The sequence below is a fragment of the Carassius auratus genome, chromosome 1 (assembly GCF_003368295.1).
Source record: "Carassius auratus strain Wakin chromosome 1, ASM336829v1, whole genome shotgun sequence".
In the NCBI taxonomy this organism is placed as follows: domain Eukaryota; kingdom Metazoa; phylum Chordata; class Actinopteri; order Cypriniformes; family Cyprinidae; genus Carassius; species Carassius auratus.
In genome coordinates this window covers 15,689,207-15,714,958 of record NC_039243.1, presented here as the reverse complement: position 1 = coordinate 15,714,958, position 25,752 = coordinate 15,689,207, and the positions used below count along the sequence as shown (strand labels likewise).

At 37.3% G+C, this 25,752-nt stretch overlaps 1 protein-coding gene across 2 annotated transcripts; it reads left to right on the top strand.

Moving 5' to 3' along the window:
* Positions 1–7,994: 7,994 nt before the first annotated feature.
* jam2a (junctional adhesion molecule 2a) lies at positions 7,995–24,985 on the top strand. 2 transcript variants are annotated; one of them, XM_026253817.1, is made up of 11 exons: positions 7,995–8,208; positions 15,679–15,744; positions 15,824–15,934; positions 17,963–18,112; positions 18,189–18,373; positions 21,328–21,430; positions 22,502–22,609; positions 23,566–23,578; positions 23,873–23,944; positions 24,119–24,152; positions 24,601–24,985. In XM_026253817.1, exons 1-11 carry the CDS (start codon positions 8,172–8,174, stop codon positions 24,631–24,633), a joined length of 912 nt encoding a protein of 303 aa, XP_026109602.1. In that variant the 5' UTR covers positions 7,995–8,171; the 3' UTR covers positions 24,634–24,985. The 2 variants fall into 2 exon arrangements, with proteins under 2 accessions (XP_026109602.1, XP_026109664.1); XM_026253879.1 differs by lacking the exon at positions 23,873–23,944 and having other exon boundaries at positions 7,996–8,208.
* Positions 24,986–25,752: the final 767 nt, after the last annotated feature.

Here is a 25,752-nt window from a genome sequence, read left to right as displayed (position 1 = left end):
TCGCTGCATATGAAGTGACCCCAACTAAGCAACCAGAGGCGACAGTGGCAAGGAACCGAAACTCCATCGGTGACAGAATGGAGAAAAAACCTTAGGAGAAACCAGGCTCAGTTGGGGTGCCAGTTCTCCTCTGACCAGACGAAACCAGTAGTTCAATTCCAGGCTGCAGCAAAGTCAGATTGTGCAGAAGAATCATCTTTTTCTTGTGGTCTTGTCCTGGTGCTCCTCTGAGACAAGGTCTTTGCAGGGGATCTGTATCTGGAGCTCTAGTTGTCCTAGTCTCTGCTGTCTTTCAGGGCTGTAGAGGTCCTTTCTAGGTGCTGATCCACCATCTGGTCTGGATACGTACTGGATCCGGACGACTGCAGTGACCCTCTGATCTGGATACAGACTGGATCTGGTGGCTACGGTGACCTCGGAATAAGAGAGAAACAAACTAATATTAGCGTAGATGCCATTCTTCTAATGATGTAGCAAGTACATAGGGTGTTATGTGAAGTGTTTCCGGTTCCTGTTTACCTAATTAATGCAGCCTAAAAATCCTTTAACGGATTTGGATATTAAAAGCACATTAGTATGTTATGTGTAAACCTTATTTATACTTATTTAATATTGACCTTATTGTGTATCAGTCACTCCTATATTTTTTTCTCTGCTAATGTCTCCTTTGCTAAAAAGACATACTACCATAACAAAATTAACAATTCATCTAACTCTCGCATGCTTTTTAAAACATTTTCCTCACTTCTTTGTCCTCCTCCTCCCCCTCCTGCTTCATCTTTAATAGCTGAGGACTTTGCTAAATTTTTCATTAATAAAATTAAACACATTAGTGCACAATTTTCCACACCACAATCAGTCAAGTTCGCATCACCAGCAAACTTACACTCATTTACCTTCTCTTCACTCTCTGAGGCAGAAGTCTCAAAACTCATCATTTCTAATCACCCTGCTACTTGCCCACTTGATCCTATTCCATCTCATCTTCTTCAAGCCATTTCTCCTGCAGTTATACCTGCACTCACTCACATCATCAACACATCCCTCCACACTGGTGTTTTCCCCTTATCATTTAGACAGGCTCGTATAACTCCACTACTTAAAGAGCCAGTAAGATGAAAATTCTAAGCTTCCTATCACTGTTTATGAGTCCTGTACATTAGGTTTAGATCCATCCAAGGTTAAAAAACATTGTCATTTTGTCAAAATATCATTTTAAAATTACCTCAATTCTCAGAGATCCCCAAACGGTTCGCGCGAAGCTGTTCAAAAGATTCAGTTTCCTTAAACCCCACCTTTCGGTAGCATACTGTGTTCTGATCATTGCAATAGTCCAGCCTGGACAGAACAAGAGCTTGAAAAAGGAGTTGTGCAGCATGTTCCGAAAGAAAGGTCAATGGTTTGAGTCTTACCTATCAGATAGGTCCTTCAAAGTATCTTGGAGAGGTGAGGTGTCCAAGTCCCAACATCTAACTACTGGGGTGCCTCAGGGCTCAGTTCTTGGACCACTTCTCATCTCTGTCTACATGGCATCATTGGGTTCTGTCATTCAGAAACATGGCTTTTCATACTACTGCTGTGCTGATGACACTCAACTCTACCTCTCATTCCATCCTGATGATCCGACGGTAGCTATTCGCATCTCAGCTTGTCTAACAGACATTTCTTCCTGGATGATGGACCATCACCTTCAACTCAACCTTGCCAAGACAGAACTGCTTGTGATTCCAGCAAACCCATCGTTCCATGACAATTTCACCATCAAGTTAGGCACATCAACCATAACTCCTTCAAAAACAGCTAGAAGCCTTGGAGTTATAATGATCAGCTGACTTTCTCAGACCACATTGCAAACTGCCCAATCCTGCAGATTTGCTTTATTCAACATCAAGAAGATCAAGCCCTTTCTTTCGGAACATGCTGCACAACTCCTTGTTCAAGCTCTTGTTCTGTCCAGGCTGGACTATTGCAATGCTCTCTCGGCAGGTCTTTCAGCCACTTCTATCAAACCTTTACAATTAATTCAGAACGAGGCAGCAAGATTAATTTATAATGAGCCAAAAAGAATACACGTCACACCTCTGTTTATCAATTTGCACTGGCTACCAATAAAATTCAAGGCATGATGTTTGCCTACAAAACTACCACTGGCTCTGCACCCATTTACCTAAATTTGTTACTTCAGATTTATGTGCCCTCTAGAAGCTTGCGTTCTGCAAGTGAACGTCGCTTGATTGTGCCATCCCAAAGAAGCACAAAGTCACTTTTACGGACTTTTAAATTAAATGTTCCCTCCTGGTGGAATGACCTTCACAACTCAATCAGAGCATCTGAGCCCTTAGCCATCTTCAAGAATCGACTTAAAACACATCTCTTCCATCTTTAATTGACCCTCTAACTTTAGCACTCAATATTCTAATTATATTCTTAAAAATCTAACTACCTTTCTAATCTTTTTGTATTCTATTTTTCTTTTCATTTATTATGCAATTATATATGTGTGTATATGTGGAAAGACCTCTAACTAGCTTGCCCTATTATTTTTTTTATTCTGTTTTCTTTTTATTTATTCTATTAATTAAAAACCCATGCTACGTGTACTGTGTCAACCTAACTGAGACTTGTTATAGCACTTATATATCATTGCTCTTTTTGCTGTTTTTGATTGCTTCCACTGTCTTCATCTGTAAGTCGCTTTGGATAAAAGCGTCTGCTAAATGAATAAATGTACATGTAAACCAGGTTAAAGAGATGGGTCTTTAATGTAGACTTTAAATGGGTCTTTGATCTAATCTTTAAAATTATTAGAAATGAATATTTAATATTACATTTACACTTTTACTATAGCCTAGACATGTTGCATATTAATTGTACTGTTTATGTACCTCAAAGCATGTTTGTGCATTTTGTGTTACTCCATAATGATGTTCTTTTTAAGGGCATTTGTAGTGTAGGTATAGGGCCCAAACAGGACCCCCCGCCCCACTAAGTCCTGCCCTGTGTGCGTATAAAAATTGATTAACTAACAAGATTTTCTGCAAACTGTTTCATCACCATGAAAGACTGTACATGCGATTGCAGTGAAGTCTACTATACTTGTGTTGCATTCTTCGTTCTGACGTGCTGGAGCATGAGAAGTTGTATTTGCATTGCTAGAAGTGTTTGCATTCGTGAAGTGTTTTTTAGTTTTGTTTTTTTCCCCAGAGAGTTTAATCCCATTTGCTCAACAAGCTAGAGCATGTTGATCCATCTCTGCATCTGCTGGGTTTAAACCCTCAGAGGAGTTGAGCTGCAGCCTGTGTGTGTGTGTGTGTGTGTGTGTGTGTGTGTGTGTGTGTTATGTCAAGTGGTAATGTGTGTGTGTGTGTGTGCGTGTATAAAATAAGTGGTCAGCACTTTGTCAGGGTGAAGACAAAGGCAGTGTTGTAAAAGTGATTGTGACTGTCAGGATTGTTGCAGCTGCTGTGTCTGTCGCATGCAGACAGGTGCAGTTTGTGTGTGTGTGTGTGTGTGTGTCTGTGTCTGTGTGTCTGTGTGTGCATGTCTAAATGCCAGGGGAGCTGACCAGACTCTTTAAAGCGAGACACAACATACAAAACCTTTGTTTTTGTTTTTATGCACAGGTCAGTTTTGAGATTTTAGTTTATTTTCCTTCATAACATGTCTTCATTCAGACTAGTGGAAAGAAAAAAATGTAAATTTAAGTGTTTATTTGATAGCTTTTTATCTATCTGCATCTGTATCATCTTTGCACCATATCATTTTCCTATATATAGGCTGAAGAGTTTCACTGAGGGGTTGTTCCTATATATTTCATGCTGATTTTGAACATTTTATTTATAAAAACATGGTGAAAATTTGTATTTGTTTTTCTGTCTGTTGACAGTATTTATTTACGGAGTGATAAAAAGAGAAATCGGAATCCCCTCGGGACAAACTTTTAATATATCAACAAATTCAACCAAGAATTATGAAGCTGGCTTTTTCCAATGTTCAGCTTTATATGCTAGGAATGTTTGCAAATTGCTACACATGTAATTAAATAATGCATCAATTCCATTATTAAACATAACATTACAGATAACTTCTTACACAAAACAATTGTGTTAATGTACAGTGTTTAATCAGTGATGGTTATTATTTCACCCTATTAACCTGTGCTGTCTTAACTAGATTATGAAAACAGATGTTTAATGCTTCACATTCAGTCGCATGTGTTGATTTGTGGTCCTGCTCTCATATGTGACGGAGGATACATGATACTCTACGGCCCCCGGGTGAAAGTGTACTGACCAGCTGTTGTGTGTGTGTGTATCTGGTATTCCTTACAATATGGGGACCAAATGCCCCTACAAGTATAGTAATACCAGTAAATTTTGACCTTGTGGGGATATTTTGTGTGGTCCTGATCATGAAACAAGAAATTATTAGGTTTTTTTGAAAATCTAAAAATGTAGACAGTTTTGTGTGAGGGGTAGGTTTAGTTTAAGTGGAAAGAAAATATAGTTTGTACAATATAAAAACCATTAAGCCTATAGAATGACCCCATTATGATTGGAATACTAGTATGTGTGTGAGAGAGTGTGTGTGAGTAACACATCCAGACCCCTCACACACAAATGCACACACCCTCTTCACTTGAATTCAGACCAACAGAGATATCTGAATAGAAGCTTCTGTATGTCATCTCAACTACGACAGATATGCTGTATTAAAAATGTTGCGAACTCCAGAAATGTCTTCCACAGACTGTAATGCAAACAGCACACAGCTTTCTCAGATGCAGTTTTGTTGTTGTTTTGGGTGTTGTGTTCTTTGACCATGGTCACCATACAACCAATACAGAGCTATTAGCCAGGACTGTCATCAAAAATAAAAACAAAAGATATTCTGAAAGCTTCTTACACTGTCTGAAGCAGAGCTCACATTCATTTACTCTGGTTTTTGTAAACAGCCTTGTGCATTTTCTGACTCTTGATTATTTTAATATTAAAAATGAGCAAGATGTGTCCATATACAGTAGTCATGAGTTCTTCTAGTTGCTGTTGTTTTTGATTCTGTATGCTAAACTGCATCCTGTTTACGGCTGCAGAGAAACAGTCATATGAAAGGCTTCAAACATTGGATCATCCAGTCAGATTTTAGATTGTATTGTCATTTTATTCTAAGTAATCTAATGTATAATATTAATATCAACACTTTATTCCGCCAAGCATTATAGTTCATTAGTCTGACTAGACCAGTGGTTCTTAATCTGGGTCCTGGGGACCGCTCTCTGCAAATTTTGAATTGCTCTCTTATCTGACACAATCAGATAAGAGTTCACAGATCTCTCTCGTTACGAGATGATCATCTGAATCAGGCGCGTAAAAGAAGGGGAGAATTGCAAAATGTGTAGATCGGGGATAAGTTGTGCATTAATACACTGGCTGCGTCCGAAAGCCTAGGCAGCTGACTTGCTGCCACATGAGTCAATATCTTTGCAGGCAGCATTTTGCACAAAGGCATCTCATGAAACTGATTTCGGACAGACTTCTGAAGCAGCATAATGGTTTAATGATCTACAACAAAATACAATGGGATTTAATAATAACTAAAATAATATTTAATTACTATAATATTGATTTATCGCTAGAAATAACATCAAAAGTGGAAAAAGTGAGTCAGAAATACACATTTTACACACAAACTGACCACCAAACTGCAACTTTCAGACGCTATCCTTATATTTTTTAGTTCAACCATCATGGAATGGAACGCACAGGATTGTGGGATATCAAAGGCATTTAAGGATACATCTGTGATGCCTTCAAAATTTGACCAGAAGAAGGCACTTCCGGAGACAGCAGGTAAAGCAGAATTTAGATTCGGACATCATGATTTTAGAGCTTTCGGACGGAGCAACTGACGTGCAGTCGTGTGTCCTACGCTGAAGAAATGGGCTTATCAGTCAGAATTCAGAACCAAATTATTTACCCCCTCATTGAAGCCATTACCTCAGGGGTAGGGAACATCATTCCAAGCGCCGATGTCCTACAGAGTTTAGCTCCAACCCTGAAAAAACCCTCACTGTCTGTAGCCTTAGTAATCCTGAAGGGCTTGATTAGCTTGTTCAGGTGTGTTTGATTAGGGTTAGAGCTAAACTCTGCAGGACCCACGGTGCCTATCCCTGAGCTACCTGATTGCCTAATCCTAACCCCACCTCTGATCCTAACCCCTTAATCCTAAAACCTAACGTTACCAATACTAGGGGGTAATAATCTGGCAGGGGTCAGAATTCGGATTTATATATGAAATGTGTAATTTGTCTCACACTACTTTTAACCTTCACTATATTGTAATCACAATAGGTTAAGGGGTGCCCAAACTCGGTCTTGGATGGCCACTGTCCTGCAGAGTTTAGCTCTAACCTTAATCAAACACACCTGAAGCAGCTAATCAAGCTCTTACTAGCCATATTAGAAGGTATTGTAAGTTGGAGCTAAACTCTGCAGGACACTGGCCCCTAGGACAGAGTTTGCACACCCCTGCAGCCGGTGATCTTTTGTTTTGGTTAACCCAGGGGTGTCAAACTCAGTTCCTGGAGGACCGGAGCCCTGAAGAGTTTTGTTCCAACCCTGCTTCAATGCTCTTACCATTGCTGTGTTCGAAATGGCATACTTGCTTACTGCCCAGTACACAGTGTATACTGCTTACTATTTTTTAAAGAATAGTGTATGAAACAGTTTACAATAAGCAACAAATGTTTTAAAGTGTGTGCTAAAGTGTCATCACAGGACAGATCATTAATTCAGCACAGCTGCTGAGGTTGTTACCTCACAAATAAATGTGCTAATCATTCTTTTTTACAAAGACTTGTTAATTAAGGATTCATACAAGTAAATAATGCTATATTTCCCAACTGAACTTATTTCATAATTAATCAACTTAACATACTGAACAAAAATAATAATAATTGTGTTCATAGTAGTGGTAGATGTATATATTTCAGTACTGTAGTACAGTATAAAACATTATGCAATAACAGTGAGTTTCAATGATCATACTTAAAAAAAAATCACTAAATGAATGTCACTTTATTGAGACAAAACATCACTAGACCTATAGCCACCCAATAACACTTATTATTATTCAAAATAAGTGCCTTTCTGATCTGATATGTGATGGGAAAAGGTGAAGAACAAGCTTGGTAAAGGGCAGCCTTGAACTTGGGTCGCTCGTGTCAAAATCAATCATCACACATCTTTATTCTCTAAAATCCACTGATAGTACAGATAAATAGGCGTCTTCTGCAATGCTGTTTATCACAGCTGTAGACATAAAAGTACAATTTATGTCCTAATTGTATTGTTTGCAGATACACAGCGATAGTAACGTGTGTGTATATTTATAAATGTGTTACATTTATAATTACTATTACTGCTTCCAGTTCACTCACACGTTTGAAGATGAAACATTACACGGAGCGCGTTGCATTCTGGGAAACAATTTCCCTTCAGATGCATACATCAAATTACAGCAAATGTAGCATGTAATCCGGGCATTCCATACATACATAACATTCACTTACAAATCACACACAGTATACACACAGCAAACTGCAGTATAGTAGGAGTATTATGTAGTATGCCATTACAAACTCTTACAACATTTCTGTACTGATTTCAGTGTACTTGAGCTATAGTCTATAGTAAATATAGTAGGTCATCCAGGTATTTTTATGCATTCAGACAATTTGCACACTATTGCACAGCATACATACTGGATACTGCAGAAACAGTAAGAGTAGTATGATAGTATAACATTGCGAACACAGCACAGGTAGTTTTCAAATAAGCCTGAAGGACTTGATTAGTTGTATTAGTTGTGTTTAATTAGGGTTGAATCTAAACTCTGCAGGGCTCCGGCCCTCCAGGAATTGAGTTTGACATCCCTGGGTTAAATTGTCTTGAGTGTGCGTGCGCGCGCGTGTAATTAGTGTTATTCCCTCCCTCTCCACACAAACACACACACATGCGCACGCACGCAGAACGCGCGTTAGTTCGTTCGCTCAGTCAGTCAGAGTTTGAGCATCGTTCAGCACGTGCGGGGCGAATAATTTGGGTAAACACGCGCTTATTTCACCTTTGTTCGCGGATTCTTCTGTGAAGTTCACCGGCTCTGTGGATGAGATGTTTGTGTCCGTGGCTTTGCTGATATTAATTCAGAGTAAGTGCTCTGTTCCATGTGATCTTCTTAAAGACTCATGATCTCCTTTGGAGAATAAGATTAAGTGCTTGTGTGTTTCTGTGTCATGCTGTATCCTATGCTTTCTCCAGTTCCGTTGAATACCATCTATATCATATGTACACGTGATGATTCCATCTGCAGGCAAAAGTTTTCCATTTACAAATGATTGGGTTAAAACTGTAAAATACCATCTAATGTAACGTAGTACTTGAATATACCAATCATTCAGTAGATCTACTGAACCATGGTATAACCAAAGTAGACTACTTTGTTGTGAGGTTTGAAGTATAATTTTGAGATCTCTCTTAAGATCATAGTTCAGTCAGTAAAAAATGTTCATTGAATTAATTTGAAATAATGATATTTAACATAATTAAAACAATTAATTTGGCTGCTCTGATTTTAACTTTAAATCTTAATGGCTCATTATCTGAAGTAAACAGAAGATGATGTGCTGAGATTACCATCATAACCAGTTCAAGCATGGTCAGTATAACTAAGGCTTGTTTATTACCAATATTTATTACAGTATTTATAATTATAGTTAGGCCTTCATCATGGGTTTTCAGAGTTATTTAATCACTGAGATATTTTTATTTTATTTATTTATTTATTTGTTTGTTTTTACTTTTTTTTCATTTGATATATTTTGGTAAACCAATTTAAAATTATACTTTTGTTTTCTTAATTTCAGTTAATGTTGATTTTATTTTAAATTATACATTTGTATAGGTTTTAGTTAAATTATAAGAACCCATCAGTATTTGATTCTTTATTATTATTATTATTATTAATATCTTTAAAAAAATAAAAATAAAAAACACCATGGTACTTGGCCAGGAGAATTTGTAGAATGTGTGTTTGTGTGGTCATCCATGCGATGCCGAGCGTGTTTGTGAGGTTTCAGATGTGCAGCGCTTCTCTGATTCTGCATCTGTTGATTCTGGCTGAGTTTGATGGTGTTTTACTGTAATTCTGCTCAACACACTGCGTCTCATGAGATCTCAGAGAACACTTGTGATGCCACAGCTCTGATCAAATGGTGTGTGTGTGTGTGTGTGTGTGTGTTGAGGGTGGAGTTGTCTGTACCAGCTGTTCCAGAGTTCCACAGAGTGTCTTTGTTCTTTCAGAGTTTCTCGCGCTCCACAAGCTCACAATCACCCGACAGATCAACACAACAATCAATCAACACTGGGCTTTTTTTTTCTGTTTATTCACAGGCATTATTACAGTCCTTGTATTTACACAAATCCACAATTGAATAGTTGTTAAATTCATTAAGAATCTCTATAAGAACATTTATCTTAATTTGAACCTCATATTTCACCCTAAAATTACAAGAATGAAACGGTGTTAATTTAGTATCTAAAAGAGTATGTAATGGCTCTGAAACCAAGTACAAGAAGGTTGTTTAAACACACAAAGACAGACTACATGTCATGCATTTGTTGTACTCCATTTAGTTTGTGCTGATTTAAAATTCTTGTGCTAAAGCCTTACATAAATTACTGCATTGCGATAATAAAAATGAGGGGACATTTTTATAATTATTTTTAGATATTTATGTAATGTATAATTGTAATGTATGAATATTTTTGTGAAAAATAATTAAGGATCATATCACAGTAGCGAGAATCTAGGGGCAAAAGTTGTCTCCATGCAATTTATTTTTCATTGTTGTAGTTTCTGACCTGAACATTATCGAACGATTCAGCAAGAGTATCTGTATGATTGTTTAAATCTCATTCTAAAGATTAATTTGCATTTGTTGTTGAGCTGTTGTTGTTTGAGAGCTGTAAAATCTGAATCTGAATCAGTGAGCGAGTGTGTTTATGTGCTGACTCAGGACACAAGCAGTGACAGGTGTGTGTTTGTGTGTAGTTCTCAAAGGGACAGTTGCTGTCTGTGTCGTCCATGTGTCAGGTCGTCTTATCAGACTGGACACAGTGTTTTCATGTGCGTTGATTTCCGTCAGCACACAATGCCTCTCTCCATCCCTCCTCAAATTCAGACAGAGGGAAGGGTGATAAGACGTCAGGTGCAAGGTCGAGCTCGGCACCGAGCTGCTAAAAAGATGCAGTTCGAAATCTCTGCTGAATAGAAATACAGATCATATCTGTCATGTACTCTCCCTCATATTGTTTCAGAGCAGTTTTGGATTACTTTCTTCAGTGGAACATAAAAGGAGTAGTTTTGCAGGCTATTTGGTGAGGAGCTGCATGGAAAAATCTGCTAAACAACTTTTGTGTGCAAACAGGTTTGGACTGACATGAGGCAGAGTTAATAATTTTTATAAAACAGTGGTGTAACCCTCCTTTAAAATGATCACATTTTGTTGCTTTGCAGCATGAAAGGAAAATCGACACCGTTTGTATTTACTCAGTGCAGCTTATAACATCCAAGTGAAAGATATCAAACCATATGTCAGAAAAATCAAAACAACACAGAGTTGGAAAAATGACCCCCCCCCCCCGTGCCAATCTCACCTTCTCAGTGGCACAAAAAGCCATTTGATTTTCAACTGGGCTTTTTGTAAATGACCACAGTCATTTTAATCATCTCAGCATGAGGAGTTTTCCTGGAACGTTTCAGTCCTTGGTAGTGCAACTGAAGCAAACAATCAACTATTGGAGACAAGGCACAGTCAAAAGATCTCCAGGATAAAGTTGTGGACCAGCACCAGTCAGGAGGTGGATACAAAAACATTTTCAAAGGCTTTATCAATTCCTAGAAGCACAGTGAAGTTTATTATTAAAGGTGCCATCTGTCATGTCTGGCAAAAAAAATCAAGTCATACTCCACATTCCATACCAGATGGGGGCAGTATGCCTCAATAAAGTGAATTGGTCTACTCTAGAGTAACAAACGAGAAACGGCATAGTCTCTATGCTCCGCCCCTACCTTCACAACAACCCTAGAGCCATAGCCAAAGCCTAAGAGGACGTTTTGCCTCCAGAGGAACGCTGGGTGATGTCAAGTGATTTTGAAACATGACATCTTCAAGCTACTCCCCTTCACCTTTACCAGTGAATATGTTCCTATTCGTTTTGTTCATGTTACATTTTGAGTTGTGTATATACATTATTTGAATTTAATTAATTTGACAGACAACATTCTGTCAACATCATTGGTCAACATCAGACAGCTGATGTTGACCAAGCTAGCGCCAACCAACGTAACCAGAGCTGCCAACTCTCAAGCATTCACCGTGAGACACACGCAATTGACTCTTTTCACACGCTTTCACGCCACACATAAATGTTCTCACGCACAGAAAAACCACAAAGCAAAGAGGACACAGAGACCAACAGACTACACAGAGCAGGTTAGTTATGAAATTAAAAAATGGGTAACTTTATAGCTAGCTAATTATCAAACGCCATCGCTAACATTAGCACGTTTATCGAACAGCATTCGATACATTTCTATGTTATAACGTCCCGGAAAAAAAAATACACAAACATTTAAAACAAACTTCTAGCAAAATACTAACAGGATCTAACTTACCAATCCAAAAGAAATGTTGCAAGTTCGGAATCGAACCTCATTTCTTTCAGGTCCATCAGTTGTCTCCAGCGATTGAAAGCAGTGCCAATGTTTACTCTGGGTCGGGTCTTATCGGATTTGATTTGTGATTCCGAGCGCGGTTGTTTCCCTGTAGCGGGTGGTGGTCTCTTGCCAAGGGCTTGAGCCATCTTTCCTCTCTCTTCCCTGAACTGAAATGAAGTACAAGGCTGTACTTTCCACATGATTGACATCAGGTTCAGGCACGCCGACAAGCCCTGCGAGTTATTCGTGTATTGCAGGTTGGCTGGTGGTTATGTTGCCCGCATACCGCCTCCCATGGCCGAAACTGGTATTATGACACCTGTCGGGCCGGGGCTAGTAATGCTAATGCTAATTAAGGTTGATATCTCTGCAGCACTATAACTTGACTTTTTTTTTTTTAAAGACATCATCGCCCTTATTTTTTTGTCATTCTTTTGATGCATGTAGGTAATTTTTTGGATATTTTTACCTCAATTTTTGCATATGGCACCTTTAAGAAGTGGAAGGTGTTTGGTGTTTGGATCAGGATGTTGCTCCAAACTAAATGAAAGAGCCAGGAGGAAACTGATCAGAGAGGCTAACAAGAAACCTACAGCAATTTTGAAGCAGTTGTAGGAATTTGACAAAGAGTGTTCGTTGTGTGCATGTAGCAACAATATCATAAATTCTTCATAAATGTGGCTTGTTCGGGAGGGTTGCAAGAAAAAGCCACTCCTCAAGAAATGCCACACACAGTCACTACTCCGCTTTGCTAAAATGCACCTTGAAGATCCTGAGGCAGCGGAGACTAAAATTGAATTATTTTGCATCAAAACCAACTGATATGTCTGGCTGTAATCGAATACAGATCACCATACAAATATCAGCATTCCTGCAGTAAAGCATTGGAGGTGGTAATATCCTGTTATGGAGGTGTTTCTCTGCAGCTGGGACTGGAGCACTTGTCGGAAATATAACGCCCTTTCCATTATCGTTAGCTGCTGCTTTAAAAAAATAAATGTAAAGTTAATAATGTCCTTCAGTTTTACCATCAGTTGAAGCCGGATAGAGGAACAGAGCCGCGTGTCAGACACTGTGACATGTTGCAGTATACAAGCCATAATGCGTTAAATGTGGCCGTACACCGTGCAATTCTGAAAGTCGGAACTTCGTGAGCCCTCGCACATATCACAATTGAGTTTATCCGAAAATCATATGGAGACAGTCCCACATGACATGAATTTACTACGATTTGACAAATAATGACGTAAGCATTAAGTTTTGCCCAATTCATGAAAATATGGATTATGAGGACGAAAACGTTTACTTTGTGGCAGCTATAGCTTTTGACATCCAGAAAAAGAAACCAAGACATGGCAAAGGGAATGGCTGAAAAGCAGAGAGAAGCATGGCCTTAGTTCTTCATAAACTACTCGAGGCCATTTCAGAATTTTTAGTCATTTTACCGGAAATACAAAAGCTATGTTCATTCATAAAACTGAACAGCAAATCCGGCACAATTCGGAATGACAAAAAATAGAGCTGTATTATACACTAAAATTACTATATAAACAATTGATATACATAATATGTGGGTTTTATCATCTTCTGATTGGTCAACTTCAGATGGATTGGCAAATCGTCTCGTTTAACCGTACATACACCACAAATTTAAACCGACAGCATGCCCATTTATTTATTTATTTATTTTTGACCTGTTTGAAATTGTCGGGAGGTGCTCGTAATGTTCTCTGATCGGCCCATAATTGTTCTTACACTGTACAAGCATCTACAAAATTAAAAAAAAATAATCTGCGAGCTCGTACGACCACAAAAATCACACCATGTATTCCCGTGCGCCTTAAGACAGCTGACTCCACTGTGTGACTCGCGCCGCACTCACACTAACTGTGGTTACTGAAACAATGCTTTTTCTTTGCATGAACATTAGGGTGGAATTATGCAAAAATTTCCACATAGTGACATAGAGATGTGGGGACATGTTTAAAAGAGGCATTTTATGGGGGCATGGCAGAGTCTTAACTTTGACTAAAAAATAAAAATCCCTTTGGATTTGAGACTTTATAGTCATTGCAACTTTATAGATCTTCTTCAAGCAGCAAGAGCTTGTAACACTCCAAAGAAAAAGGAAAAATTGAAAGCACATGACCCCTTTAAAGCAAAAGGTGGTTCAACTAAAAACTTAAAGGGGTGACCCCTTTTTCCAACTTGGTGATTGTTTTTTATTTTTTCTGACATGTCGGTGTTGTATCATTCACTTGGATGTTATAAGTTGCACTGAGTAAATACAGCAATAGAAAAAAAGTGTTTGTCTTCATTTCAGGCTGCAAAGCAATGTCATTATTTTAAACAAGGTAATTCTATTGTATACCCACTGTATATCTAAACCATTCCTGTGAAAGATGTTGAGGTTGTTTGTCTGATGCGAGTGGGTGATTGACAGCAGCTCATGGGGTTTGATAAGATGATGTATGGTACTGACACAAACCATCCGGTTTCATACTCCACAACTGGAATAATACAGATATGGAGGAATGTCAGCATTCCTTCTGTGTGATCTCATGGACATTCAAACAGACGTGAGCACTACAACTGTGTGTTGACAGAAGCCTTCCAGACAAATCAGAGCTGTTATTGTAAACTAAAACTGGCCTAAATAAAAAAAAATAGGCCTAGATATTAGAATTAAAAAATTAACAAATGTTGCCCTGGTATTAAATAAGTTAATGTGAAGTACTAAAACTGAAATAAAAATAACTCCATAAACTCAATGACAAAAGCAACTGAAACAAAACTTTACAAAATATATAAAAATAATTTAAATTCATTAATAAGAAATGTTATAGTATATGGATTATAGTAAAATAACACTGCTGGTACCACAGTACAGTGATTTAAGCACATTGACAAAAAAGTAGCCTAGAACTTTCATGAGTTTTCAGTTCCATGGTGTTCTTAAAATACCCATGTAAATATAATTTCAACATGTTTACAAGGGCCATATAATTACCATGATGCCATCACTGTACTATGGTACAGTACTGATTTGTAAGAAGAACACAGCAAGATGCAACATAAACCAAAAAGTACCATGCTATTACAATGTGTTTTTTTTTTTTTTTATACAATGGCAATTCTGTGATCTTGATTGATCACTGTATGCAGTGGCTGTATTCAGCCACCATTGTCCTTTTGTTAATGATTTTGTCTGTCCAGAAACCATTCCAAGAGTGATTTAGATGTTCAGTTTCCACAGGAATCCATGTCATTTTGCGCAGCTTGCATTTTTGCAAAGAGTTATATGGTCATTTATCTGTAGATGATTCAAATGAATGCGACGTGCATGATGGGATGTCAGACTTTGACAAGGAAGTTGAAATCCTAATATTGTAAAATCATCACAATGCAATGTGAATGTATGATCTGATATGGAAACCTCCTTTTGTCTTCATCCCTTGTGGCCCGTGGTCTTACTCTATTGATGCTTGGGCAGAAACAGTCAGTCATGTTATTCAGGAAGGGAAGCACCTGAAAACAACTTTAGCCATTAATGCACCGGTGAACAGATACTAGACCTTTTGTGTCTGTTCAGTATTAATACTAGTCAAGAGTGTTATCGGTTATGTTTAGAAATCCATGTTGAGCTTAACCTTATAGCAGCATCTCAAAACCCATTCATATTACCCTAGCAGCCACATAGTAATATCCTAGCAACTACTACTATACTAACATTATAGCATCTGTGTAGAGGTGCCCTAGCAAACACTAGAACTCCTTAGAAACCACAACACTGATAATATTCAGGAAGTCAAGCTACCAAAATGAACATTAGACTAACATACCACACACACTAGGTGAATTTTTCATTGTGTTGATCATTCATCCTTGTCTCCGTCTCAGGCATCGCTGTCGTCCCTGTCACCGTCACCAGCCGCAGTCCTCAAGTGGAAGTGCATGAGTTCTCGGGTGAGTTTTTGTGTTGTCTTCATGTAGACGTCAGTGAGATGATGTGTGCTAACTCCATGAAATGTGCTGTCCTCCACAGATGCGGAGCTCTCCTGTGAGTTCAGGACAGAAAATGACAAGAATCCTCGCATTGAGTGGAAGAAGATAGACAAGGATGTGTCATTCGTTTATTATGATGGCCATTTCGTAGGTAACTGATGTTTGTGATGTACAATTTTTCCAACCGTTTCATCTGCTGGACATTATACAGTGTAGCACAGCAACCCCCTCTCAAACACACAGGCCACATACACACTACAGTTAAATTTGGTTGTCAGTTCACTCCTTTGTTTTACTCCTTAAGTACCTCTGTACACACATAATTAACTAAAGTACGGTAGTGACAACTAGGGTTGTATGATAATCGTCTCAGAAAATACCAAGGTTATACGGTATTAAACAATCAAAACAGGTTTTTTGGGGGGGGGTTGGGGTTGAACAAATGTTTGAAAGCATGTTTATTCAAATTTTAATAAACGCAAGAAAATTTTACCATTTATTAGTTTATTAATTCATACAAATTCATAAATTCTGGTTTGACTTAATTTTTCTGGATTCTGTACATTTAATACAAATATACTATCAAAAATGGTGGTAATGAAAATGCATACAAATTTAATTGATGTTTTAAAACCTTTTATTCTTTTGTTTTTGCAAAGGGCTGCACAACAGAGACTTACCAAATTAAAATGATGGAAAAAATTATATTCCCTAATATTTATGTAAATTATTATTATTTTAGAAGTAGGCTACACTATAGTACAATCGTAATTTCTGTCAATTTCTTCGAGTTAAAAAGCAGACTTTTATTTGGACGGGTTGTATTGAAGAGCTTTGAGTGTCAATGTATTTGTTTTTGACAGTGGTTTTCTCAAATTAAAATGATGAAATGATTATTAATTGTTCTCTCAGTGAGTGTAACAATATAAACTTCCTAATTACGGGAAGAAGGAGATGGGAACTGGCAGACAATCAAAAGAGACTTTAATAATAAATAAACACAAAACAGTGCGACAGCCCCTCGCGGACAACTGTCGTGCACAAATAAAAACCAAACACAAAATAAAGCTCAGGCTTGGTCCTCTCTCGTCCTTCACTGTCGTCGCTCCCCTTTTGTAGCCTTCTGATCTCCTCCGTGAGACTAGAGGGCTCATTTCCAATCACTCCACCGTCCCACTCGTCACATACCCCCATCGCCTCTCGCTGGCCGGGGGGTACTCCTGAGACTGCTGTACAGCAGGCACTGTTAAACCTGGCACTTTAAGCCTCGCCGGCACATACTTGTGAATGTAGTACATGACAATGCCGCTCATTCACAGAGAGACATGCAAAACAAACAGATTAGCCTATATATTTATATAGCAGTGCTTTTGTCATTATTTTACAGCTTTTGTTTTTTATTAATTCATCAATCCTTCAAATCGCACATTTTCTGTGACATCTGCAGAGTAGCTAGCTACTGTAAATTCATTGTCAATTAAATAAAAAAAACGAAATTATGCATTTATCAGACGCTTTTATCCAAAGCAACTTACATTGCACTCAGGCCAACAATTTTCTCCTAACATGTGTTCCCTGTGATTTAAACCCCCAACCTTGCGCTTAAAAACACAATGCTCTACCACTTGAGCTACAGGAACACTATTTTCATACAAAAACGCAGAGATTTGCTACATGAGTCTATGCAATGCTATACAAACAGGTCATGTTTAGTTTTTAAATAAAACCTAAACTGTTCAGGCATGTCCACATTCACGCATTTCATACAGTAGGCTTAAACGGCTTAGTTCACAAACAACTGACAGTCGTGACTTAAATTTGATTTTCATTTACAAAAATAAACTCTCAAATTCTGCATTAGTAACTTACTGTTCACTCCATCAAGCTGTCGCACTCAAGCCCATTCCTGGCTCATTTTCAGTCAGACTTTTCAATAAATTCTTAACTGGAGACTTTATTTGTCGGAGTCACAACTCACTGATTCAAATGGCAATATGCTTGGTTCAATTTGTGAATGAATCGTTTACCGTTAAAATAAAAAATCATAATGTAGCTAAATAAAGGTTTCAGATACTTGAAAAATGTGCTTAAGTACAGTCATGTATTAAAAATGTCTTCCACTGGATCTGGTGTAGCAGTTATCATTTAGAGATGTGCAAATGTCTTCTGTGTTGTTCAGGGCCATTTCATGATCGTGCAGAGATTAAAGGGGCAACAGTGCGGCTGCGCAGAGTGACTCAGGTTGATGCGGGCAAGTACCGCTGTGAGGTCAGCGCTCCGCTGGACTCGATCACGCTGGGAGAGACCAACGTCACACTGAGAGTGCTGGGTAACACACGCCTATTCTGCTCTCTGATGCTCTGCGTGTTCTACTTGTGTGTCTAATGTGTTTTATGCGCTTTCAGTGCCTCCACAAACACCGTTGTGTGACGTGCCCAGCTCTGCTATGACAGGATCTCAGGTGGAGCTTCGTTGTAGGGATCAGCACAGCATCCCACCCGCTGTCTACACCTGGTTCAAAGATAACCACGCTCTGCCCATCCGCCAGCCCAACGCCACATACACGGTCAACGAGTTCACTGGCATACTGGTGAGGATGAAAACTGCCAGTGTTGACCTGCTAACTGCTGAGATGAATGTTTAATGCCGTTTAATCTAGTTAACACAACACATTCAGCTGATTTAACGTTAGAAACAGCTCATCTACACTACTGTTCAAAAGGTTTTTTTTATATTTTTGAAAGCAGTCTCTTCTGCTCACCAAGACTGCATTTTAATAAAAAATTTACAAAAACTAATATTATAAATATTATTGAAAATATTCTATGTTAATATTTTTGTAAAATGTAATTTTCTGTACACGCATATTTTGTTAACAACTTATTTTAGATGCAATTAATCATGATTAATGGTTTGACAACTAATTTTACTTTTTTTAAATTGACTACATATCAGTCCCACGTGTGAAAAAATAAGGTGGATCCACCTTATAGCCTGCACATGGATGACCGTCTGGAACTTTTCCATGCTCTGCACATGGTTGGCCGCTGCTTTGAGGCAGAGGGCTGCTGATATACTGTGAATAAGTGATCGAGTAAATTAAACTTCTCCATGCTCAATACACTGCAGGCCGCTGCTCTGAGTTATGGCACTGCTTGAATCGTAGAATTGAGGGTCTGTGAACCCCATGTAAACTATTGGGTCCCACTTCTCTGAAATTATTTGGCCCGCCCCAGCCCAACGTGTAAATAAAGTGAAATTTCTTTAGCCGCCCCGAGCCATGGGGACATAACGCAAGTTACATTGCTACACAGACTGTATTTTAACCTTATCAAAGAACCTAATAAAATATGAAAATATATGGCTTTATTTTACTGACAAATGTCGATTCATTTCTAATACTATTAAATGTAAAGAAATGACAGATCCATCTCTGAAATCTGATTGGTTTATAACTTCTGACAATGTTAAATTCAGGTGCAAAAATAATTAACGTTTTAAGTGCATCTGGTTTTGTGCAATAGCAAAGAAAGATTTGCACTCACGCATTGTATTAATGTGCTTTCGTGCTACAATAATATGCTATCGACATTTGTCAGTAAAATAACCAAATATTTATACTTGGCTATAGGGAATTGCACCCAAAACGGGTATTTTTATCACTACTGTGAACCTCTCATAGACGGCCCTGTGGGTGACAAGGCTATTTTCCCGCCAAATTCAGGCCCCGGCTTGGTGGGGAGGTTAGTCCCAGAAAGCTTGCTACCAAAGTCCTTAAGGCCATTGCTTACTGTAGGGTAGAAAAGCTCAGGCAGCATTGCATCTGCTTCGAGGCACATGGGTAGAAAGGCAGTGAATATTTATTCTGAAGAAGACATAGGAAGTTTAGTAGAAAAAGGGGAATTGGGAATTGACATGTCATAGGCCCATCAACTAAACTTTGTCCCAAGCTGCCATGGCTTCTATTTTTAAAGGGTTAGTTCACCCAGATAGCAAATTTATGTAATTAATAACTCGCCCTCATGTTGTTTCAAACCCGTAAAACCTCCGTTTATCTTTAGAATACAGTTTAAGATATTTTAGATTTAGTCCGAGAGCTCTCAGTCCCTCCATTGAAGCTGTGTGTACGGTATACTGTCCATGTCCAGAAAGGTAAGAAAAACATCATCAAAGTAGTCCATGTGACATCAGAGGGTCAGGGTCGGTTAGAATTTTTTGAAGCATCGAAAATACATTTTGGCCCAAAAATAGCAAAAACTACGACTATTCAGCATTGTCTTCTCTTCCGTGTCTGTTGTGAGAGAGAGTTCAAATCAAAGCAGTCTGGATATCTGGTTCACGAACGAATCATTCAGTTCACTAAATCGAACTGAATCATAATTCATCTCTAATACGCATTAATCCACAAATGACTTAAGCTGTTAACTTTTATAATGTGGCTGACACTCCCTCTGAGTTCAAACAAACCAATATCCCGGAGTAATTCAGGCACTCAAACAGTACATTGACTGAACTGATGTGAAGAGAGAACTGAAGATGAACACCATGCCAAGCCAGATAATGAACGAAAGACTAAATGTATTTTCGATGCTTCAAAAAACTCTAACCGACCCTGACCCTCTGATGTCACATGGACTACTTTGAAGATGTTTTTCTTACCTTTCTGGACATGGACAGTATACCGTACACACAGTTTCAATGGAGGGACTGAGAGCTCTCGGACTAAATCTTAAATATCTTAAACTGTGTTCCGAAGATAAACGGAGGTCTCACGGGTTTGGAACGACATGAGGGTGAGTTATTAATTACATACATTTGCTATCTGGGTGAACTAACCCTTTAAGATTCAGCAGCAGAGGTGAAGAAGTGAACCAGCATCTTATCAATATAATATATAGATGTTATACTCACAAAGATTCTGAGATTATGGGACAAAGGAAAAACATGTATTTAAAGGCAAATATTAGCAAATTGGAGAATCAAAAATAATCACTATCGTGTCATTAATGGTTAATATCATCAGTGTGGCTTGCTTATGCATTTGTTTTGAATGAAAGTGACTGTTTTGTATAAATGAAGACATGCTGTGGTTTTGAGGTGAATGTCCTCGTGTTCAGATTTTACTCTTGTTATGAGTGTCACAATGACAAAGTAATGCTGACAGACCGACACAAGCGTCTCTGAATAACACTGTCTGTCACACACTCAAGAACACACCAAATGATTCTGGGCTTCATTTCAGTTTGTTTGACCAAGCATCCATCTCAATAAGTGGTTGTCAACTATATGCTACATTTTTGGGCTATTTCTGATGTAATTTTTTTTTTTTTATTGTATAAACTGTTTTGAATGTTTAACCACCAGTCAGTTTCTAAAAATGTGATTCCGAATAAGAACCAATCGGAGTGATTCATTGAGTCAGGGAGTCATTAAATTGATTCAAATGTACAATTCATGAGTTCAAACATGAATGGTTCTTGATTCTAGACCTTACATAAAAAGATGAAGGTGTGTTTGACTGTTGTTCTCTTGTGCTTGAGTCAGACGTTCCAGACTGTTAGCAGAGCCGATTCGGGACAGTATCACTGTGAGGCCAAAAATGGTGTGGGACCTGCCAAGAGCTGCCAGGGCACACACATGCATATTGGTGAGGAGTGTGTGTGTGTTCGTACCTACTTAACCATATTTTGGGAACAGATTTGTACCAAGAATTGAGCTGAACCTGACAAAATCTCCCAAAACCTTTTTGAGGAACTAAAGTTAATTACTTAAAATAAAAACCGAAAAAAAAAGAAAAAAAAAAAACTTATTTGATTTCATTTCACCTAGTTGCCAAGGTACTAAAATAACCAAATCTGAAATGACTAAAACTTAAAAACTGAACAGGCTTATTTTTAAAAACAAATCTATAAAAATTTTAAAAATGCTACAACATTGTTAAAACTTTGAATTGAAAACAGAATAAACACTACCACTTGAGCTACAGGAACACTAGATGGATCAGAGCATTGTGCCATGCAGCGCACGGTTGGGGGTTCGATTCCGCGGGAACTCATGATAGGTAATAATTGATAGCCTGAATGCACTGTAAATCGCTTTGGATAAAAGCATGTGCTAAATGCATTAATTTAATCCACAGAAGCAGCACTTTCTCTGTTCTTGTTTACAGCATTAGAGGTGTAAATGTTTTTGTTGTGAATGAGTTCATAAAATTTGATTTTATAATATACAACTTAACCCTGGATGAAAATCAGCTAGTTCAAATCATATGTCAGTGTAAATTGCATTAAAATCAGTGAACGTATGAATTATTCTGGTAAACTAAAACCATTTTAGTTACCTGGATTAAATCGGAAATATTTGAAAAACAGCATTTCTAATTTTCAAATTGAAGCGCTAAAATTTCTAACTGGGAATAAAAGTTAAAACTGAAATAAAAATAATTACATTTCAGTAGTATGATTTAAAAAAAAATATATTACTAGAAATGATAATAGTAAATAATGCTAAATTAAAAATGTGATGTATGATTGTGCAATCATCATAATAGTGAAGATTCAATATAAAAACCCTGATGTGAGAAACTCAGAGTGCCTATGATTTGTTCAGATTGGCTTCTAGAAGTTATTATATGAATCCTATTCAGGTGGAGTGTGTTGAATCTTCAGAATGTGAATGTTTCATCAGGTGTGTGTGTGATCTGTAACGTGTCTCACAGATGATCTGAATGTGGCGGCGGTGATAGCCGGAGTGGTTCTGCTGTGCCTGATTATGCTGTTTTGTGCTTTCGGAGCGTGTTATGCCCATCGACATGGATACTTCAGCCGTGAGTAGCTCTCCATCCTGCGTCACATAAAGCGTATTTTCTCCATATATTATGTAAAGAACACATTCTGAGGATGCAATACATTTTTTCTCTTCATTTGAACGTAAAGTTTGATACACTGTAGTACATTCAAAAGACATGCAAATTGATTGAAAACATTTAAAAGTAAAATAATTATAATTTAAATTGTCCAAATGAAATATAGGGTAACATGAGCAATAATTATACAGCATCTATTAAAACATAAACCGTGTTAGGTTCAACATATACTAATACAATATTATCAAAAGTTGTATCATTAATGTACTGTGAACTAATATGAAAATTAGCATTTATATAAACTTAAGATTAATAAATGCTGTAAAAATCTATTGTTATTTCATGTTAGTAAATGAGAACTTACTGTAAAGTGTTACCAAATATAGTTGTAGAGCGGTGTTCTATTATATTTATTCATTTTTAATAATCCACTTATTTGAATTATTTAGATTTTTTTTATGTTAATTGTAAATGTAAGGTTAGTGCGGTACAAAACATCAGTTTCTCCTTTAATAAAATTCTTTTATGAATATATTTATACATTTTCTACTGTAAAGTGAATAAATCATCATGTTTTATACTTTAATAATCAACCTCAGGATTTTACTGCCCCTCTGTGGTGAAAATTATGACCAGAATTTTAGCAAAAAGGAAAAATATAAATGTTTTTTTTTTAGTTTTTTTTTTCAGTTCTAGAATTTACAAGTACATGCATTTTATTTCAGGAAATGGTTTATAATAAGTGTTAGTTTTATTGTAATAACACTCAGTGTGATTCATTATATCAGGATTGAATTATTAGTTACATTTCCAGAGAAAGACTCTTATTACTGTCCATGTTTAATAAAGTTGATTTTACATTTGGACTTTCTTTTCTGTTTCTGACTGACCTGAACCTGTAATACTGTCATACACAGGACACAGAGGAAGGTAAGATCACTAGTTTACTGCCTTAACTAACACTGTGTGTGTGTGTGTGTGTGTGTGTGCGCGCTAACCGTCCTGGTTGATCCAGAAGCACAGGAAGCTGAACAGATGGCTGTCTGTGTTCTGATCAGACGTTGAGTTGTTGTGGTTAACACAGGAGAGTTTTGAGTCGCATGTGAGGATTAATGGCTCGGCCTTCACTGATTCCCAAGACTATGCATGGCGTTCTGTGTGTGCCTTTCCGTCAGCGGCAGATGGTAGTGTTTGACCTTTGACCTCAGCGGTGCATTATTACAGGTCATTCTGGATCACGCAGTGTCACGGCACGGCTCACATTAGCAGCCAGAACCTCCACAGAACCGAACACAAGTGAGTCACGGCAGAGAGAGAAACCCCAGTGACTGCAGACCGACACACAGAGAGGGAGAGAGAGAGAGAGAGAGAGAGAGAGAGAGAGAGTTTGTTCTGGGTGTGAATCATTTTCTTGCAGCATCATGGGATTGTCTCAGTGTCTAACTGTGTCTGTTATTTTCTGTGTTCTAGTCAACATTCAGGCTACAGTCATCCTCCAAAGGAAGTGAGTGATTTTTATTTTTTATTCCAACGGGGTGGTGGTGGGGGGTTTGGTCAAGAGGAATTGTGGGAAGTGTTTTGGACACACTGTTATTAACTCAGAATTTGACCCTGCAGGGGTTTTAACCATTTAGATACTACTGCCCCCCAAATATCCCAGTCCTAAAATGTATTTATCTTATACATGTTTGATACATTTTAAAGACTATATTTTTATGTATAAATTCCCGGTTTATATGGTGTAGAATTAATATAAATGTGTAAAAAATGAATTGCAAGACATGGTTTCATTTTTTTTTCGGCTCACTATAAAGTACTGTACAATGTATTAAAATATTTATTATTAATTTTAATTTATTTTAATCAATTTTTATACACTATTGATTTGCTTTATATGAATTAAATTTCAAAAATAATGTACAAAAATATCATTTTTATTTTTTTTACAACAGGATTTCAAACACACGCAGTCATTCATGCTGTGATGTGGAAACGATGGATGGATGGTGATTGTTGTGACACTGGAGCTACCATGAAGAAACTCGGTAACAGTCGGTCTCTCTATTGCAATAATATTCTTCCAAAGGCCTCAGATGAAGCGTCTCCTGCTGGAGGATCATCACGAGTGAACCAGATGAACGGGAGCGACTGAAGTGTTTGACTGGTGCCTTTAAACGAGTCGAGAGTCTGATTGATGACATTTGACACATCGTGCCTTTCATTTCAACTCAATCATGTCTGAGTGTGATGGTGGGAATCATGGAATGGGATGAATTATTGTATATTTTATCTATATTTGTTTTGTTTTTTTAAATAAAGTTTTTGTCTGAATTGGAACATTTATTTGTAGCTGATGCATTTATCTAAAAGTGATTGAGGAGAAATGAAGTGCTCAAATACAAAATTATGAGAGTGAAAGGAAGGCAGCGAAGTTAGTTTTACAATAAAGTTTCATTTTTTAACAATGATTTCACAATCTATCATATTTTCAACATTAAGCTTTATAAATGTTGTGAAAGATGTTAAAGATTGTTCACAGTCCCTTTAATACCTTTTATAATTGTATTTAACTTAATAATTAGCAAAACGTCTGCCGCATTTATTAATGGTTGTTTCAACATTTAGTGATACTTTACAATCAAAAATTATTTTTTTTATCCATAAAAGAAATAACTTTTTTTTAATAGTATTTTTTTTTAATCCATTTTATTTGGGATTTGTTTTTGTAATTGTATTTGTAAAAAAAAATGGGTTACATTTTAGAATAAGGTTCCATTAGTTAATGTTAGTTAACTACTTTCGTTAACATGAACTAAGCAAGAACAATCCTTCTACAGCATTTATAAGTCTTAGTTCATGTTAATTTCAACATTTACTAATGCATTATTTAAATCAAAAGTTGTGCTTGTTAACATTAGTTAATGCACTGTGAATTACCATGAACTAACAATGAATAACTGTATTTTCATTAACTAACATTAACGAAGATGAATAAATACAGTAATAAATGTATTATTCATTGTTTGTTCATGTTAATTAATACATTAACTAACATTAACTAATGGAACCTTATTCTAAAGTGTTACCAAAAAAATGTCGTTTTG